This window comes from Myotis nattereri (genome assembly GCF_964212035.1).
Source record: "Myotis nattereri genome assembly, chromosome: 10".
Lineage (NCBI taxonomy): Eukaryota > Metazoa > Chordata > Mammalia > Chiroptera > Vespertilionidae > Myotis > Myotis nattereri.
The window spans coordinates 43783293-43802720 of record NC_138085.1 but is presented as its reverse complement, the minus strand read 5'-3'; the positions used below and the strand labels follow the sequence as shown (position 1 = coordinate 43802720).

Sequence of the window (19428 nt, the reverse complement as noted above, 5' to 3'; positions counted from 1 at the left end):
CATGGGACTATTGCAAAAGCCATATTGCTTCCATCCCTCACAACAAATACTAAAGCTCTGATGGATCACTAGCTTGTTTCACAAGTGAAAATATTTACTAATCACATACTTCATTAGATTAAAACATGTGGTTTTCATATTTCCATACCTTCTAATCACTACACTTCTATTGGATATTTTGGAAGAAAACTTAAGCCACTGTCTGTAGTAAATACATTGTTTTAAATACCTCAGTGTCTGTGTAAATAATTGAGTGTTGGCTTTTACAATCACATAATTAGGCCGGGCAGTGTGGTTCAGTAATTGAGCATCGACCCATGCACCAAGAGGTCACCGGTTCGATTCCTGGTCAGGGCACATGCCTGGGTTGTGGACTCAATCCTCAGTTAGGGTTGTGCAGGAGGGAGCCAACCAACGTTTCTCACTCATCAATGTTTCTATCTCTCTGTCCCTCTCTCTTCCTCTCCAAAATCAATAAAAAATCACAGTAATTAGGAATGGGCAAATGCTTATATTTATCAGCAGTTGTAATAGACACTATTATTTTCGAAAAACAAGCAGACTGAGAAACGTACTGCTCTCCTAAACCAATTCAAGACTAGCCCAAATCCAAGGCAGTGCTGTGCCCTGCTGGCAGCACAGCCTCATTGCAGGCAGGTGACAAAGGTGGAAAGGGTTTTGGTGCCAGCCCTCCAAATTCAGTTCTGCAATAAACAGACTCTTTCTAATACTCCTATTAACCTTGCATATTCTTACACGAAGGGTTTACAGGTAGCAAAAAACCAAACCCCCAATTAACTTTTTCTAACACAGTAGGATTTGTGCTTCCCAGGTGAATACTGTTGCAAAGCAGTATGTTACTTTTCTTTTTTAAATCCTCACCCGAGGATATTTTTTCTATTGATTTTTAGACAGTGGATGGGAGGGAGAGATGGGGAGAGAGAAAGAGAGAAAGAAACATTTATGTGAGAAGAACACATTGATTGGTTGCTTCCCGCAGGCAACCCGACGGGATGGAGATCAAACCTGCAACCCGGATACATGCCTTTGACCGGGAATTGAACCCCAGACCCTTAGGTGTGCAGGCTGATGCTCTAACCAGTGAGCACACCAGCCAGGGCAGTCTGTTACTTTTCAAAAGGATGTTTTTTTTTCCTTCCTAGGGATTCATCCTTCATGGAGGGTGGGCTTTGTGCCAGGTAACCTGTAGTGCCCTGGGAGCAGGCAAGGAGGTGTCCACCCTGGTGGGCACGTACTATCACAGCCCCACCCCTCAAGCTGCTCAGCTACGGAGCCTGCTGATGACGGGGTGGTCACCACGGAAGGCGGAATGGAGAAAGGACAGAGACAAGCACTTTTTGATTGCCCACCAAGTGCCCGAGCTTGCATTAGCCCAGTGAGGGCTGGCTGGAGCATGCCGGTGGAATGGTCAGAGTTGACCTTTGACAAGTATGCTCCTTCTAGTCCAGGTCTACCTCCCTCCCCTGCAGTGCAGGCGGAGACCTGGGCTGGCGCTGGCCTGGAGCTGAGGTCCACCTGACGAATAGGTATTGCCCAAATTAAGAAGGTAAGCCCGAGTATGATTTTCAACACCTTTATTAAGAAATATCAAAAGTTGATTACAGTTCCATACACAGTTTTACAAAGTTCAAGTGGAGGAGAGGGTGGGAATGGCGTCAATATGCATGTCTGGACACTAGGGCAGCTGGCCAAGGAGATGACCCTGTAACTGCCGTCGCCTTGTTTAACAGTGGTCCACACCCTGCCTTTCCCCATCGCCACTCCGTCACCGCACAATTAAGGTACCTGAAACTGTTTAAACACGTTATGATCATAAACACACTATGAATACTCGTTCCATAGCTCTCCTTTTATTTTGTCATCTCCCTTCCCTGAAAAAGCTGAGCTGTGCACAGGAAGCCCACTTGAGTCCCATTCCCTGCTGTTTGCATCACAAGTTCACAAAGCCTGCTCTGAGAGTTGCACAACATTGCAAGTTACACGTTACCACGTTACACTTGGGAAAGAACCCACACACATTGGTTTTTTTTAGGTAAAGGCTAACAAAGAAGGGGGGATCACTCAACTTAGAAACAAAACACCACGGCCACTCCGTGGAACCGTGAAATATGGGACTCGCCTGCCAATGCCACGGAGGTCCTCGCGAGCGGCCAACGGCACGACCGAGAACAATTGGATGCAGGGAACCGGCACAGAACACAGAAAGGGATCTTCTCGGGCGGGCACATCACATTCCTTTGTCGGGGACATTGCATCAGAGGGGAATTACACTTTCCAAATAATCGGGGCCAGTAGGTCATTGGCACCGACGGGAAACAGCAACGGAGTGGTGTGCCTTGGTGAAGGCTTGTGCTGGGGTATCTAAGAATAGATTTCGGAAGCGATTGTCCAGCAGCATCAGCAAGAGCCATCTTCAGAGGAAGGACTCCTTGTTCACCCACATGAGGCTGCGCGTCTCGTTGGGCTTGCACTCATACTCAATGACCGAGAAGGGGCTGCCCCACTGGCAGTGATCTCGCTTGTGGTAATTGTAGAACTTGACTTGCCACACCGTCTCGAAGGTCCCAATGTCAGTGAACTGAGGGAAGAGAAACACGCCCATAAAAACCCCATTCTTCCCTGAGCAAGAGGCAAGAGCTAACGTGAGTAAGGTCTTCCATCACCCAGGATAAGCAGCCAAGGCTCTGTGGGTCAGCAAAGCTTAGACCTTTAATGAACTTTCTTCCTTTATGATGGGAGATATTTTCCTGAAAAACTGTCTGTAAACCATTTTTTTCCTCTATGAAATCTTATCCCAGCGTGTGGGTGGCATGTGCTATCATATTGTCTTTAGTAAAAATACCTTCACAAAATGTATCTGTGTTCCAAATTTAATTTCTGGGAACCGCTCTGAGAATCTCAGAATTTTAGCATTTGCCACAGAAAGGGGGATTGGGAAGAGAAGAGGGCATAATGTCTAATGGTTGTTTTTTGGTTTCTATTTCAAAAGACAGCTGTCCAAAATAACACAAGCACAACATAAGATACAACTGCCCTTCCATCATCAATTTTAATTCCAAGAAAAGCGATGTGATTGGAAGCATTTGATAGTTAAAGACCCTCTTTTAACTTTCAAATATTACTTACTACCTAGTGTTTAGAAGTCAAGATCCATGGCCATGCCTCAGGCTTTGATTATACCTTATCAAAACCATATTTGAGTACCTCCTAGGTGCTTTGCACATATAAAAAAACTTGTATAAGGCATTATTCTTAATCTCAAGAAGTTTGCATTCTATATGTAATACTTTAAACAATAAAGAATTTAAATTAAGAAAAGAAGTTTGCATTCTACTTCAGAAGGTAGGCCCTGCAAGTCACTGCACAGAGTTCTCCGGAACCATAAGCCCATGATTCTCATGTCGCCGAGGCGAGGGCACAGGACACCCCAGAGGCCACTGGGCAGGCGCTCAAGTGGCCTGTGGGGTAGCCTGACCCAGCTACCGCCTCCTGGAGCTATTTAGGGGATCTGGCATTGAACAGCGTGATGCCTGTCGTTATTTTATCCGCTGACCCTCCCTTGCCATGGGAGGGGACAGGGACTGACTTGGCAGGATTCTTAGACTTGTCAGGAGCCAGAAGACAGAAAGGGGGAGGGCAGTGAGAGCTAGGAGTCTTCTGCTTGTGGCTGCGACAGGAGAAGGGTGGTCAGGTGCTTCCCAGATAGCTTTCCAAGATGCTCTCAAAAGTATATCCTGCACGATGGCCTCATCCTGCTAATTTGATTCCCCAAACAAGATCTGGCTTTCCTTGGGGCAGTTTGCTTGACTTGAAAGAATGGAGGATCTACCTAGGATCCATAAATCTACTCCCAGGTAAGAAAAATAAAGTATCTCTGTCTAGGGAGTCATGGCTTAAAGACCTATACAAGTCTACAACAGCTTTATCTATAACAGCCCCAGACTGGGATCATTCACCTGATGACAGACAATATTTGGCATATCTATCAAATGGCATTTACTCAACAACAAAGGGAATATACTGACTCAGGCAGAGACAAGACTGGATCTGGACCTCAAAGACTTGCTGAGCAAGAGAATCCAGACCCCAAAGAACACACACTGTGTGATTCTATTTATATAAAACTATATGTATATTATCTATAGTGGCAGGATATTATGTAAGCTGACAGGGAATATCTGTGGCTACCCAGGGCCTGGGGTGGGAGGAAGGGATGATGATGGATGAAAATGTGCAAGAGGGAACTTTTTTGGGATGATGAAAATGTTTGATTGTGGTGGTGGTTATAGAAGTATATGCATATGTTTGTCAAAACTTACTAATCAGTGTGCTTAAGATGGTTATATTTATTATATGTAAACTATACCGCAAAGTGGATTAGAAATAGAAATATTGCTTTTTAGTGCGCTACAAGGAAACAGCTATTCTAAATACTGCCAATGGGAACTGAGTTATATAGCCTTTGGAAAGGTAATTTGTATCAAGTTAAAGGTTCTGAATATACTTGGGTTCAGCAACTCTACCTATAATTTTTCATAAGATTATCATAATGTTTAGAGTACTAAAAATGTGAACATTTGTATAAAACTGGAACACAGGTCATTAAAAAGAAAAAATGTCTAATATCTGAAGATATTCAAATATACTTATTAATTTAAGCAATATACTTTTACAAAGATATTATTGACCTGTCAACTTAGCAAACATTTCTAAATACCAGAAGCTAAGCATCTAATAAAAGGAAAATATTATGAAAATGGTGGAATATGATGGATTTATACAGGGTGGGGCAAAAGTAGATTTACAGTTGTGAGCATGTGAAACAGTTTATTTTTGTATTATTTTACAAACAACTGTAAACCTACTTTTACCCCCTCTGTATAACCATGAAATAGGGTTGTAAATGATGTCAGAAAGTGATCAGAACAATGCCAACAGGGAAAAGATGGATAAAAACAGTTTATATACAGTATGAGCGCAAATCCATAAAATAAGATATATGGGGAAAATAAAAACACATTAATAATGTAATTCTAAGTAAAAAAAAAATTGAGTGGTTTTTCTATCTTTCCTACTCAGATTTTTTGCAATATATGTTACTTTCATAATCAGAAAGAATATTTTAAAAGGTGAAATGGATTTATCATCCCTGAAAACTTAATATGTATTTCTCAAATCCTAGGGATTTTATAAATTCTATGAAGGATACATATACGCTAATGAAAATATTAAAAGTTTATGTACAATAGGTTACTAGCAACAATAAAATGAAATTTTGTTTTGTAAATCACCAACTCACTTGAAGAGGGTTTAGTATTACTTATTATTCTTGACCAGCACAGGGCATTACACATTTTAAGTGCAATTGAGTTAAGTTAAATTATAAAGATATTTTACAAACACTAGCTGATCTTTTGAGAGAAGAAGCCTGAAACCATGCTAGGTAAGTGGAAGAAACAATGCTGAGGCCTTTTTAAAAAAAACAAACACAAAACTTGGTTTTAAAAAAACAAACTGATTATAACAACAGGTAAGAAAAAACTTATGTCTGAATAACCTTAAAAACTAAGGAAGTCTCCGTAACCCAAGACAGCAAAAGAGAAATCTGCTGACAGCAATAGTCATAGCTCAGTAAATGGCACATGAGATGCTTCAAGTCAATTTTGTTTCTCCTTTACTGATGTTGCACCCACAGGCATGTTGTAGTAAACTTAACTGGTGCTTACCATGCCTTAGTTGTTTTAACTTCTCATTAGCCTTCTTCCTTCTTGTTCTTTCTTCTGGAGTTCTATTTTCTGGGCATCTCACTACCTAGCTCAGAATTTCTGCTCCTCTGGCTAAGAACAGATGGAGTTTTAAAAGCTGACATTCTTCTTGAAGAACAGAAGAAATTACATAGACTCTCTGCTCCCTCTCAACCCATCTGTGCCTTCCAAGGAAAATTTACCCAGGCAGGCTCCCTGGGTGATGCAGTTTATATACGGGTGTAATTCTGTGCATTTGTATAGTACTCTTTATTTTTTTTTTAAATATATTTTATTGATTTTTTTACAGAGAGGAAAGGAGAGTTAGAAACATCGATGACAGAGAAACATTAATCAGCTGCCTCCTGCACACCCCCCACTGGGGATGTGCCCGCAACCAAGGTACATGCCCTTGACCAGAATCGAACCTGGGACCCTTTAGTCCACAGGCCGACGCTCTATCCACTGAGCCAAACCAGTCAGGGCAGTACTATTTATTTTATGCAACACTTTCACATATGTCATTCCACATTGGTCTTGTGATGGGTTTTAGCATCTCCATGTTATGAAGGTAAGAACTTAGATTCGGAGAGGTGAAGTGACTGTCTCTTGGTTTAGATGAGGCAGCCAGCTAATGATAGGAGCAGGCCAAGAACCTAGGTGTCCTAATTCCTATCTAGGAACTATCGTCACTGTACCAAGCTGTTCATATAAGGAAAAGAGCTACAAGTTGATCATCAGTGGTTTCTTTTTTCTCCTTCAGTGAGAACATACACAGATTGTTACCTGTTGAATCCTTTAACACTGCTATGGACTGAGTGTTTGAATTTATCCAATATCCAAGCCTAAATTAAAAAATTAAAAATGTATTTGGAGGCCTTTCAGAGGTCCTGGGAGTGGAGCTCCCATGAATAGGATCTCTCTCTCTCTCTCTCTCTCTCTCTCTCTCTCTCTCTCTCTCTCTCTCTCTCTCCTTCATGTGAGGACACACCAAGAAAGCAGCCTTCTATGAACCTGGAAGAGTGCTCTCACTAGATGCCAGATCTGTTAGCACCTTGGTTTTACACTTCCAGAGTCCAGATCTGTGAGAAATAAATGTTTGTTGTTTAAGCCACCCCGTCTACTGTATTCTACAGTTTACATTCCACTATACACCTGGATATTTGCTGTAGTGTCCTTAAAAGTTGCAAGCTTTGGTACATTTTAATTTCACAACTAATGTGAAAGAGAACCCATCAGATTCCAAGAAGAGAAGATGCATTTGTTGTCCCCAGTAATAAATGAGTAATCTGAAGAGCTTTTTAAAACAATTTCTGTGGTCTTGCCCTAGCTGGTTTGGCTCAGTGGATAGAGTGTTAGCCTGCGGACTGAAGGGTCCCAGGTTCGATTTCGGTCAAGGGCATGTACCTTGGTTGTGGGCACATCCCCAGTAGGAGGTGTGCAGGAGACAGCTGATCGATGTTTCTCTTTCATCGATGTTTCTAACTCTCTATCCCTCTCCCTTCCTCTCTGTAAAAAATCAATAAAATATGTTTAAAAAACAAAACAAACAAACAAAAACCAACCAATTTCTGTGGTCTTACCACCAGTTGGTCTAGAATCCCGAGAACTTCCCTGCATTCCCTATGCCACCCACCTCCACTGGGATATGTGAAATTCACCAAGTTATTAATAAGGTCATTCAGAAATCCACTGACTTGGGAGCACAGAACAAACTTATTATATTGATAAAAACATGCTGTTACTTCATTACCAAGTAAATTCAGCATAAAAAGCACCTGTGACTTTTAGTGTAGCGTGATCTATTAATTCCCACTGGATTCCAAGCCCCTCTTCTTCCCACACATAGTCCCTCTTCCTCGAACTCTGATTCATTCTTTAGTTCTTCCTTTAAGAAAGCCATCCTCACCCTATCTGGTTTGGCTCAGTGGATAGAGCCTGAGGACTGAAGGGTCCTGGGTTTGATTCCATCAAGGGCACATGCCCGGGTTGTGGGCTCGATCCCCAGTAAGGGGCGTGCAGGAGGCAGCCGATAGGTGATTCTCTCTCCTCATTGATGCTTCTATCTCTCTCTCCCCCTCCCTTCCTCTCTGAAATCAATAAAAAATATATTTTAAAAAAAGAAAGCCATCCTCAAAACCTGAAACTAGGATTAGAGTGCTGGTATGTGCTTCACAGGCACCATTATTTTTTCACTACACTTTATATAATAATAATAATTTGCTTTATTATTGATAATCATGTATAATTATGTTTTGCTCCTTTAGATTAGAAACTCTGTAAAGCCAGGAATGTATATTTTGTTTACCACTCTTCTCCTATATTAACATATAGGAAATCGTCATATATTTATTTGTTGACAAACCAAGAAAAGAAAAAAAATTCATAAAATAAAAATCTAAAAACTTGAAATAAAATATGAGCATATTGAACTGAGCAATATATTAAGAATCATACATGATGTTTAAAAGTAGGACTTATTTTAGAAAATAAAGGTATTTTAGCATTTGAAAGTGTATTATGTAATTATTATATTAATATATCAAAGAAGATAAGTTATCTCCATAGACAGGAAAAGAAATTAGATGGAATTTCACACACCTCCCAATTTTAAAAATACCTCTTAGTGAACTAGAAAAAGGATGCTTTAACATAATAGATATTTGAAACTAACATTGTACCTAACAATGTAACTCTGGAGACAAGGCTAGCCTTTACCAACACTGGCATGCAAAATTATTCTAAAAACAATAAGGTGGAGGAAAAATATCAGAAAATGATGCACTTATATGTAGATTATGATTTTCTAGTTGAAAAACACAAGATCATTAACTGAAAATTTTTAGTATGCAAATTTAGTAAGGTGGCCAATTACAAAATACATGAACACATATCATAAAAGCAACATATTTAAAACAATGCAGTACTGGCATAAGAATAGACAGATCAATGGAATAGATTAGAAAGTGTAAAAAGGGCCTTAACATTATTCCCATATAAAAAATTACTAGGAAACTGACCTTTGGAGAAGTATGGATTATTTAATTATATTGGGACATTAAGGACAAATAGATTCTAATATGAAACCATGAGTTTAAATATTTCATTTTATACCTTTTCTTAAGGGGAGATAGTGATTGTTTTCTTTTCTGTAGTTGCTATTTGCCCAAACACCACCCCATACACCCGCAAGAAGGCCTTACCGGCATGGTGATTTGGATGGGTTGTCGTTCTCCACTCTTGGTTGGGGCCACACCTTCTGTGTCATATGTGCCCATATAAACAATTCTGTCCCCGTCAGGCTCTTTCGACTTCAGTTCCAGTGGGACAACCACACCACCAATGGAAATGTTCCTGCAATGGACTTGAGTTGAGCACATGTGGTAGGAATGAGCTTAGGTACCCTTTCTTGGTCTTGACCACAGCCCTAGGCAGGAAACCTACAGGGTGTGGCTAAAGAAGACATTATGGTGTGCTAGAAAGTTCTGAAAATTCAAGAGGCTTGAGTTCTCCAACTAACCAGTCATGTAATCTTAGACCAACCACATAATCTCTCTGGATGGACAGTATTCTCATCTAGAATACGGGTACAGGCCAAGCCAGAGTTTAGCAGTGGTCCTCCTCTTTAGTGTCTCTTTTGTGGAGCTATTAAAAACCTACCTGTACCCAGCCCCATCCCAAACCCCAGAGAAGAATTCAATTGGTCTGGTTTGGGCACTGGTAAATCTATTTTAAGACTCACTAGGTGATTCTAATGTGTAGGTAAGGTTGAGAACTACTAAACTAGTTCTCTCATGATTTTTCTGTTCCACCAATCACGGATCCCATGAGTTGGGGCACTCTTCCTCAAGCCAGCTACAACCCCAGACATTCTCACGGTTGTTTAAGCCACCCATTCCTTTGTTAGGGTAATGGCCCTCAAATAGTCCTGAACTACCAATATCAGATCACTTGACAGCCTATTAAAAAGCAAACTCTTAAGCCCCCACTCTAGGGTGGGGCTCAGCCCTCTGTGTTTTAACAAGACCTCTAGGTGATTCTGACCTACACTCAAGTTCAAGAACCACTGGGTTAGGACATTGAAATCCCCTTGATAAAATTAAATTTTAACTAGAAAATAATAGTTTTGTCATTAACACAGATTCATTAGTAGATTCGCTTGAAAAATAGAGAACTACCCTCAAGAAAATGGCACGGAGAAAGATAACTTGAGAGAAGAGGTTGCTTGGAAAGAGGGGAAAGAAAACGTCTGGATCTCATGGAGATGCACAGATAACACTGGGAAGTGTGAGGACACCGGGTCCATGAAGCTATGGGGGGTGGGTGGGGGGGGGGCGGGGAGCGGGGGAGAAGATGCTGACAAATAGGTGGACCAGGAGCACCAGAAAAAAACAAGGTCTTAGGTCCTTGAATTAGGGCCTGCCACCTAGAAGGCCAATACAAGTTCAGTGAATTAATGACTGCAGATGGGCACTTACGCTGAAAAGGTCTCTGGTGGATTCAAAGCACCCTCCCCCCCCCCACCCCCGCCCACCCCCACCAACTCAGTATATGGTAGATGATTTAAATGCTGGCTATTTCTTCCTTCCCCGCTAGACCTCGCATCAGGTGGAGGCTGAGAGGTAAAGGACCCCACCCCTGGATGCTTCCCCATAATCTATGAACCCTCCCACACTGACCTCCCAGCCAGGGGTCTACTAGGTGCATCAGCTGGGGTAGCAGGGAAGAGATAATCCCTGCCACGAGTAAACGAAAAAAATCACACACACAAAAACACATCTTTTTGTTGTAAGGATGTTGCTAATCCCAGGCGCCATCACCAGGCTGAACAGAAAACTCGGGAGAAAAAGAAAAACACCCGGCACGGGAAACCGGCAATTTAGGCCAAGCAGAGGAGCTGCGCTCTGACTGTGGCTGCCCCCCCAGCCCGGCGTCCGCAGCCACCGAAGGGCAGATGGAGGAGTGGGGGCGTCCTCCGGGAGCCACAATAACCACCCCACCGCCGCCTTTACACTCCCTTCCTCAGCCTATAGCTCGTGGGCAGGCCGGGGCGGGTCGCCAGGACGCGGGAGAGGAGGACCGGGATTGCGGAAGGTGAACTCCGCGGCGAACTGCACCCATCTGCACCGCCCCGGCCGCCTGGGGGTCCGCGCGGAGGCTGGGCAGAAGGGATGAGAAATGTACAGGTAAACAAACAAACACACAAAACCAACCCCGAACCCCTGGCTTCCTGTCGCTGTTTTAAACATCCCACTCCGCGATGGGTAGAGGGAAGCCAGAACGGAGGAAAGGCAAGGGTAAGGCAGGGGAGGGGACCAAGGGAACCAGGACTTCTGCCCCCCACCTCCGGGTCCCCCTGGGTGCGGCGCGAGCCAAGAGGGGCCCGGGAGGCTCAGGCGTCCCGGGGCCTCGGTCCTTCGCGCGTACCCCAAAGGGGCCGGGCATCCCTGGCGCGCTCCCGCACTCACTCGACCTGCAGCGTGCTGGGCTTAATCTTCACCTCCACCTTGTACGAGGAGCCGGTGAGCAGCTTGATGGTGCGGTTCTGGCCGAAGCGCTGCCCGTCCACCTTGTAGAAGACCGGGCCATCGTTGGGCTGGATGCGCAGCGCGATGGAGAGGCGCACCAGGCCGGGCAGGTCCCCCATGGCTGGGCACAGGGCGGCAGGGCGGGCGCGGCGGCTCCGGGGGGCGGAGGAGAGCGCGGGCTGTGGCCGGGCGGCTGGAGGGCGGTGGGCGGGGAGGAAGCGCGAGTAGGGGGGAGGAGGCGGAGGGAAGGCTGCCGCTAGTAGCCCTCGCCGTCGCGGCCGTCCGCACGGGCTCCGGAGCAGCTCCCGAGGCTGTGGCCTCCCGCCCCGCTAGGCGAGGAAGCGCACCGCAGGGACAGCTGCGAGGCCCCGAGCCTGCCCATTTCCCCTGCTGCGCCCTCCGGGCACCCGTGGGCTCGCCAGCCTGCAGGCCCCCGGTAGATCAGCGTGGCTGGGGGCGAGAGAGTTAATCCTGTTTACGCACCACAATCCCCTGCAGCTAGGGGAGAGGAGATATTTAGGCTCCTCCTAGAGCGGCGGGGTTTGGTCGATGGAGAGAGTTGGGAGGAAGGGGCTCAGCGACACGACAGCCAGAAGCGAGACCTCCGGATGGGGATGCCTCCTCGGGCAGCACAGGGATGTGGACACCATTGCTCGCGGATGGGGTCCCAGGCTGGAAGGGGGAGGCGGAGAGGCGAAAGGGAGACTGGAAGCGAGCAGGGCAGGAACCCGCTAGTCAGTGATTTAAATTTCAGGAAATAGAAGTCTTTCCAAAGCGTAGGGGAAATGGCCGAGAAAAGGCGCAGTTCCTGCTAATGCGGACTGCAAGCTAGGATTCGGAATGTGCGCGAGAAAAGGGGAAAGATGAAGAGAAAGAAAATAAGCAATACTCAAGGAGGTACACCTGGCGGTGTATATTTTAATTGTGCATATCCTTGTCTTAAGAATGGCACGGTAATGAATCACACACATATATTTATAGTTCTTGATGGGTGAGCTATTAACCCTGTAAAAGGCAACTGGCATGTCTGGAAGGCATAGCTGGTGGACTATGTCCAGGAGGGATCCTCCATAAAAGATTATCGGCAGAGCCCTTGGCCGGACACATTTGCATATTAAGTATGATTAGAGGGACTTCAAGGCAGGAGTGGGTTGACAGATCCTGATTTGGAAGCAAGCAGAGACCTGGGGTATTAGGGCTCAATTGAGAATGGTTTCCGAGAGCGGAGAGCAAGCTTCTGCTTCAGCACCACCCAGGTGGATAGTACCAGGACCGGTGAGCACACCTGGGTGATGGAGAAGCGGTTAGTGAGGACTAGTGGGTAGGAACGGGTCTGTTTGGTAGTATTTGTTCACCCGGGCTGGTCCCACTTTTCTTTAGGAGTAGCGTCATCTTGAAAGTGATTTGTTTCCTACATTATTCTACAAAAATAAATCAGTTTTAACTCTCATTCCGGAGTTGTTTGCAATATTCCCTACACTATTCTGAATAGTATTAAATTGTGGAGAGCTGCAGAATTCTGTATGGTTGCTTCCCTGACACGGGATAGATTTTCTGATCACACCATAGTTGCTTATACTAGTATAATGGTTTTTTGTGTTTTTTTGTTTTGTTTTTTTTGGTTTCTAAATAAGACTTTGCATCTTCAGATCACCAAATAATGTCTATCACAGTGTCTTCTGTACAGGGAACCTTCAAGCATTTGCTAGTTTAATCAGCTTGTTCCCACTTGAAGGAAGGGAGTCAGACTGGGTGGAAGGCTTTGAAAGTGTTCCTGGCAGCAGAAGCAGTTTGTGTAGTTGTTCAACCCAGAAGCCCTGCAGTCAGACTTGTTAAAAATCCACACTCTACCACTTTACCTGTGACCTGAGATCTCATAATTTCTTGGAAGCAGTTTTCTCATCTGTAAAGTGGGCCGGGGAAGCAGATGTTACCTCTCTGAGAGAGTTGTGATAAAGAACCAACGAGGGATGCACATTTCAGTACCTGGCTCTAATATTAGCAATCATTATTAATTTGAAACCCGAAGAGCAGTAGGCATATGTAAGGATGCTCAACCCTCCCTAGGAGAAGAGCCAGAGGAATGCAAATTAAATCAGTAATATCAAAACTATTTTGGCCTATCAGCTTGGCAATTTTTTTTCGCTATATTTGTAATTAGTTTTATTATAAAGAATTCCAAATAGGAGGACCAGCCAAATGAAGACACACCTAGGGTGAGGTCTGGGAGGAAACACAGAGTTGGCAAACACTGTACATACTTAAACTTCAGTATTGGCAAGATGTAGCGAAATCAGTACTGTTAGACGTTGGTAGAAAAATATAACCGCTATAACCTTTTATTAGAAGTAATCTGAGGAATTTATTGAAAGTTTAAAATTATACATCTATATCCCTTGAGTCAACAATCCTACTTTTTAAAACCTACCCTTCAGAAGAAATAAAGGCACCATCACCCTGGATATGTGTAATATGGGTATTTATTGCAACATTGATTATAAAAATCAAGACAAAGAGTAAACTGAATGTCAAAAATAAATGGCTGAAGAAGTTTTTATATGACCATACTATAGAACTTATGTAACTTCTTAAAGTAATAAATTATACGTTAAATTGGGGAACACGTATGCTAAAACTGTTATTGACAAAAGTAGGATGGTTACACTGTGGTAAACTGTGACAGTCCAAGGGCAGGCATTTTTGTCTGTTTTGTTCATTGCCATATCCCCAGTCCAGTACATGGTAGGGCTCCATAAATATTTGTTGAATTGTGCGGGAAGCCACCGCTTTCCCAATACTGTCCTAAGAGTGCTTCAAGGAATGCGGAAGGCCGATGGACCTTGGACTTAGCAGGGCTATGTTGAGATAGTGGTGGCTCGAAGCAATTACCAGACCTGCTAGCCTCAAAGTAAATGTTTACTGATCTTTACTGACCTTTGAGATGGTCTGTCTGCTGCCTGTTTGCCGTGCTTACCGAGGGCAAGATGTGTATCTAAAACTGAGTAAAAAGCAGACCGGTCAGAATTTCGGTGTGTGTTCGTCACGAAAGAGACACCCCTGGCCCCCAATGCCTTCTAAATTCATACATTTTGTATAGCATTTTCATTTGTGCGTCGGCCCCTTCTTCAGATCCTGAACCCTAGCTGTGCAGGTTGCGGCAAAATTGAATTCCTGTCCTTGTTGTAAATATGTTCATATGGAAATTCTTCCATATCTTGAAAAGTAATTAGTTAGATCATATGATTTATCTGGAATAATGTAAAGAGAAAAATCTAATTGTAAATAATATCTATAGTAGGATGGTATTTTAAAATACTTAAAAATTTAAAACTATATTAATTTGTACATATTTTTATTAATTTGAAAAAGCATTAGAAGTACACAGCAAACTGGTTATTCTGGTGAATGGGGATGGAAAGAGAATTACTTTAGTTTTTTTTGGACACTTTTACTTTTTTCTCACTTTTCATTCAGCAGTCCTACAGTCTCAAACCAGCTTCTACCTGTGTATTGATGAAAGTTTTGGATGTGGAGTGAGATGACTTCAGTTTGAATTCTAGCTCAGGTATTAGTTGTTTTCTTTATGCAAAGCACTTAAAATGTTTGTATTTCAATTTTTATTATTATAGAATGGGAATTAAAATGCTTCCTTCTCACTGTAGTGAGAATTAAAAGAAGAAATGAAAAATGTTTTAAAAAATTGGATTTCAAATATGAGGTGTTACTAATGCCAGGCAACATGCATTATTAAAAACATATTCAGAATCATAAAATGCAACTTCTTAAAATGAAATTAATAAATGTAAAGGTAACTGGACAATTTCTCATCACTGATACAAATATACAACAAATCTGGGCATGGAGTCTAATGGACCTGTATTTATATCCCAGTTCTGCTGAGTGCAAGCTAGGTGACCTTGAGCAAGACAAGCTACGCAGTCTCTCCAGGATCCAGTGTTTTCATTAGGACAATGATGATGGGAACATATATAATGCTCATAGAGCCAAATAAGATAACATAAAACACACAAGAGCAGTAGTCACATATAAGCTCAATAGATTGTAGCTATTTCTGTTCCCTTGAAAATATACTTACTGCATTTTTTAAGGTGTCTGGTATTATTACCTCAAATTGATGGCCTTAAACACTGTCTGTCAGCAGGGCAACCATTATTACCATTCTTTTGGAAATTGGGAATTAGGCTAATTACATTTCATGTTCACTGTTCCAGTCTCTATGGTAAATTCATATTATAGACTTTAAAAAGTTATCAGTATTATGATATGGGACGTGTGTGTGTGTGTATACATACAGGAGTGGGCAAAAGTAGGTTAAATACCAGCCATTATTACCTAAAAGATAAATCATATGTAAGGATAAAAAATAATACAAATAAATAATACTATAATTAATAAATAAATAATAATATAAGAGTAAATTCTTGTGTATTCACAACTGTAAACCCACTTTTGCCCACCCTTGTAAACGTGAAATCCAAACCCAGAACATTTTACTCTCTTTTTCATTCCTTCTGTCCCTTAACAGTACATTTTTGGATGGGAATTTTTAATGATCTCTTCAAGTTTATTTTACATTTAGAGTTCTTCAATCAAGTAAGAAACAAATTGAGTCAAGGAAGATAGAGCACCTGGGTGTTTCTCACATTCTGGCTCCCACCTTTCTTTCCATCATGCACATATGTGCCCACATGCTCAGATGCCTCAAATATCTTCAAACTGAAACACAATGTACAGTCTCAATCCTTCTCTAAATGTATATAAGGTATTGGTGGACATTATGAAATTCTCAGGCTCTGAAATCACAAAATTCAATGAGACAATTTCCTGCTAATGATGACTGGTCTGGCTCCAAGCTTGTCAGGATCATGAAATTGGCTCCATTATTTTCTTTCTTCTCCTGCCTTATGCCTTACAAAATGGCATCTTAAATAATCACAGGACCTGTAATACTGATGAGTAAGAAGCCATAAACAGTGGAATAGATTGTGCATTATAAAATAGGAAATGAAATGACTGATTGAAAATCAAAGCACAGTTCTCAAAGATGAAATTGTGGCTTAAAGCACAACATACTGTCCGAAAACATGCTGAAAATTGTTCATGAGGAGAGATGGGGCGTTAACAGGGTAGGAAGCAGTAAATAGACTTTTATTTATTTATTTTCTTGAGATGGAAAGATGCTATTAAAGCACTAGATTCTGAAAATCTGACCAGTGTTTTATGGAAAATAATGTGCAGGGAATTTTCCCCCTCATTTTTTTTTTTTTTACTAGTTCCATATATGACACACAGACATTCCGAACGCTGGAGTTGTGTCTGAGTACAGCAGGGTTCATGGACTGGGCACTCAGACAAAGGACTGGGTTTGAGTCAAAGAAGAGGGTTCTTGAGAGCTGCAATATATGCAGAGTGGCTGGTGTTAGGAACTCAGTCTAACATAGGGGCTGTATTCCTTATCTATGGATGCATAAAAAATTACTCTATAACTTAGCAGCTGAAAACAATGTGCATGGATTATCTTACAATTTCTGGGAGTCAGGAGCCCAGGAGAGTTTAGTTGGATGATTTTGGTACAAAGTCTCAAGCATTCAAGCTGTTAGCCAAGGATACAGTGTCCTGAAGATTTGGAGGGAGTGGAGGGTCTGCTTCCAAGCTCACTCACATGGGTGTTGCCAGGAAGCCTCAGTTCCTTTCTGACTGTGGGCTGGAGGCTTCAGTTCCTCACCCTTTGGGCCTCACCACATAACATGGCAGAGAGCCAAGGCAGAAACTGCAGTGTTTATAACCTTACTAGAGGCCCGGTGCACGGGATTCATGCACTGGTGGGGGGGGTGTCCTGCGGGGATCGGCCCGCTGTGGGAGCCCCACTCATCCAGATCAGCCAAGCGGCTGCACAGCTGCTCATCCCGGTCAGCTAAGTGGTTGTGGACCTGCCCTCCGAGCAACTGCTCCCGCTGTGGGAGTGCCACTCATCCTGGTCAGCAGTGGTGCCCCCACTTTGGGAGTGCACTGATCACCAGGAAGCAGCTCCTGCATTGAGCATCTGCCCCCTGGTGATCAGTGCGCATCATAGTGACTGGTTGACCGGTTGTTCTGGTCATTCCTCCATTCAGTTGCTGGGCTTTTATTATATAGGATCTTGGAAGTGATATACCATCACCATTACCATATGCTATTGTGCTAAGGGAGGGAACTTCACCAGGGGTGACTACAGGAGGTGGGTATCACTGGGGGCCAACTTGGAGGCTAGGTCCCTCAGGTACAAAAGCATTTATTAATAAGATGGTTCTCCCTAGAAAATGTCAGGTCAATCGAAAATCTTCCTAATAAGGAAGCCCCAAAGCATAAGTATATTTTTGTTTGAATAAATATAATTTTTTTAGTGGTCACTGCACCACAAATATTTAAAACTGGATCAGCAAAATATAGCCCTTGGGCCTAATTTGATTCTGCCTATTTATTGTATGTTTCATGAACTAAGAATGGTTTTACATTTTTAAATGATTGGAAAAATAGAAAGAATAATTATATTTAATGACAGGTGAAAATACATAATTCATATTTCAGTGTCCATAAATAAAGTTTTATGGGAACACAGCTATATTCATTTGTTGAGATATTGCCTTAGTGCTGCTCTGGTAGTAAAACAGCAGAGCTGAGAAATTGCAACAGAGACTGTATGGCCTACAATCTAAAATATTTACTATTTGGTCTTTACTTAAAAAGTTTGCCAACCCCTGACTTAAAAGGACATTTTAAATAAATTTAAAATAATATCCTTGTAACTTATACATTATAAAGGATATGAAGAATTTTTTATTGATAATAGAGTATGTCATAAGGGTTAATATTTGTGTAAATATAAATTAATATTTGTGTACTGAAATAATGAAACTGGACAACCAATGAGTCCGGGCTACCTGTCATTGCTTGGGCCAATTCGGCGGAGATAGGTTGAATCAAATATGAACGTTTATTTCAATAATGCCGGCGGTATGGGAGAGCAGCAGGTTACCCACAAAAATCTGCTCTGCACCCCACCATAAGCCAGCTGCTTATATTGGGTAGAAGGGCAAAGATTATGTGGGGAAGTAGGAGTTATAAGCATGGGAAAGGAGGCACAGGATAATCATTACAGGTTATGCCAATGTGGGCTGGCGGGTCGCAGGAGGTTGGGCACCTCCGGGCACCCTGGGACCAGATTACAGGCAATAGGGGCTGGAGGTTGTAAAGAGCAGGTGCCTCCAGGACTAGATTGCTTCGGCCACGAGGTTGTAAATCTTTCCATAATGCTGGCAGTTCTCGGGACAGGAGGATGGACTGCATTCCGATGTTAGCTCCCCTGTCTCAGGGCGTACAACTCTCAGCCAGGTGAAAATGTGCTTTCTAGTCCGAACAGAACCATCATGATTAACAGAACATGATTAATATCTCTTATAACTATAATTATAATTAGTCTTCGATATCCTATTTCTGTCCCTAACAATTCCTTTGCTGGGGCTGAGGGCCACCAAGGTTCCTGTGCATCCTGAGGACTGGGCATTCTGTTTCCATTATGGGAGCTCACCAGTACCCTTCTAACCACTCCCTTCTATTATATAAGTAAGTGGAGGGTAACAGAATTTGCCACCTCCAAACGTGCCACTTTGGCATAAGGCAACGAATCTAAGATGCATATAAGAAAAAGAAAAAATGTCTTCCCTTACACAAGTCAGAGTCAGAGCGCTTTGGGAACTAAATACTACTAATAAAGTTGGTGTGGGGTGGGAATGGTATAATCAGAGAATGTACACTAAGTTTTAACAATAACATTTTCCCTTTTACCCTTCATTTTTCATGTTTGTATTTCCTAGAATGAATAGTGAATATGTATTACTTTTAGACTATGAAATGAAAGGATAATCAAACTATTTTTACAAACAGGATTAGAGATGGAAATGAGACCACGAACCCCCGATGCACTGGTTACAACTGACCTTACTCAGTTTAGATCTGACTTTTGTGGGGACATAAGGGAAAAAAGTTGAGACAGGAAATATATGGATTATTTAGTCTGATAAAAAAATAAGCAAACATATTTTTCTAAAGAGACAAGGTTTTTTTTTTTTTTCTGG

General features: G+C 42.5%; 1 protein-coding gene across 1 annotated transcript; it reads right to left on the bottom strand.

The window, feature by feature from the left end:
- Nucleotides 1-1578: 1578 nt before the first annotated feature.
- Nucleotides 1579-12033, bottom strand: CNRIP1 (cannabinoid receptor interacting protein 1). Its single transcript, XM_081100544.1, has 3 exons — nt 11234-12033; nt 8969-9119; nt 1579-2599 (listed from the first exon to the last, which is right to left on the bottom strand). Exons 1-3 carry the CDS (start codon nt 11410-11412, stop codon nt 2435-2437), a joined length of 495 nt encoding a protein of 164 aa, XP_080956670.1. The 5' UTR covers nt 11413-12033; the 3' UTR covers nt 1579-2434.
- Nucleotides 12034-19428: the final 7395 nt, after the last annotated feature.

Excerpts from the sequence above, each read along its gene's own strand:
- CNRIP1 (XM_081100544.1), bottom strand. The coding sequence starts at position 11,412 with ATGGGGGACCTGCCCGGCCTGGTGCGCCTCTCCATCGCGCTGCGCATC. Across the intron at positions 9,120-11,233 it reads CCCAGCACGCTGCAGGTCGA|GAACATTTCCATTGGTGGTG; the intron begins GTGAGTGCGGGA and ends AGTCCATTGCAG. Across the intron at positions 2,600-8,968 it reads CCATCCAAATCACCATGCCG|TTCACTGACATTGGGACCTT; the intron begins GTAAGGCCTTCT and ends CTCTTCCCTCAG.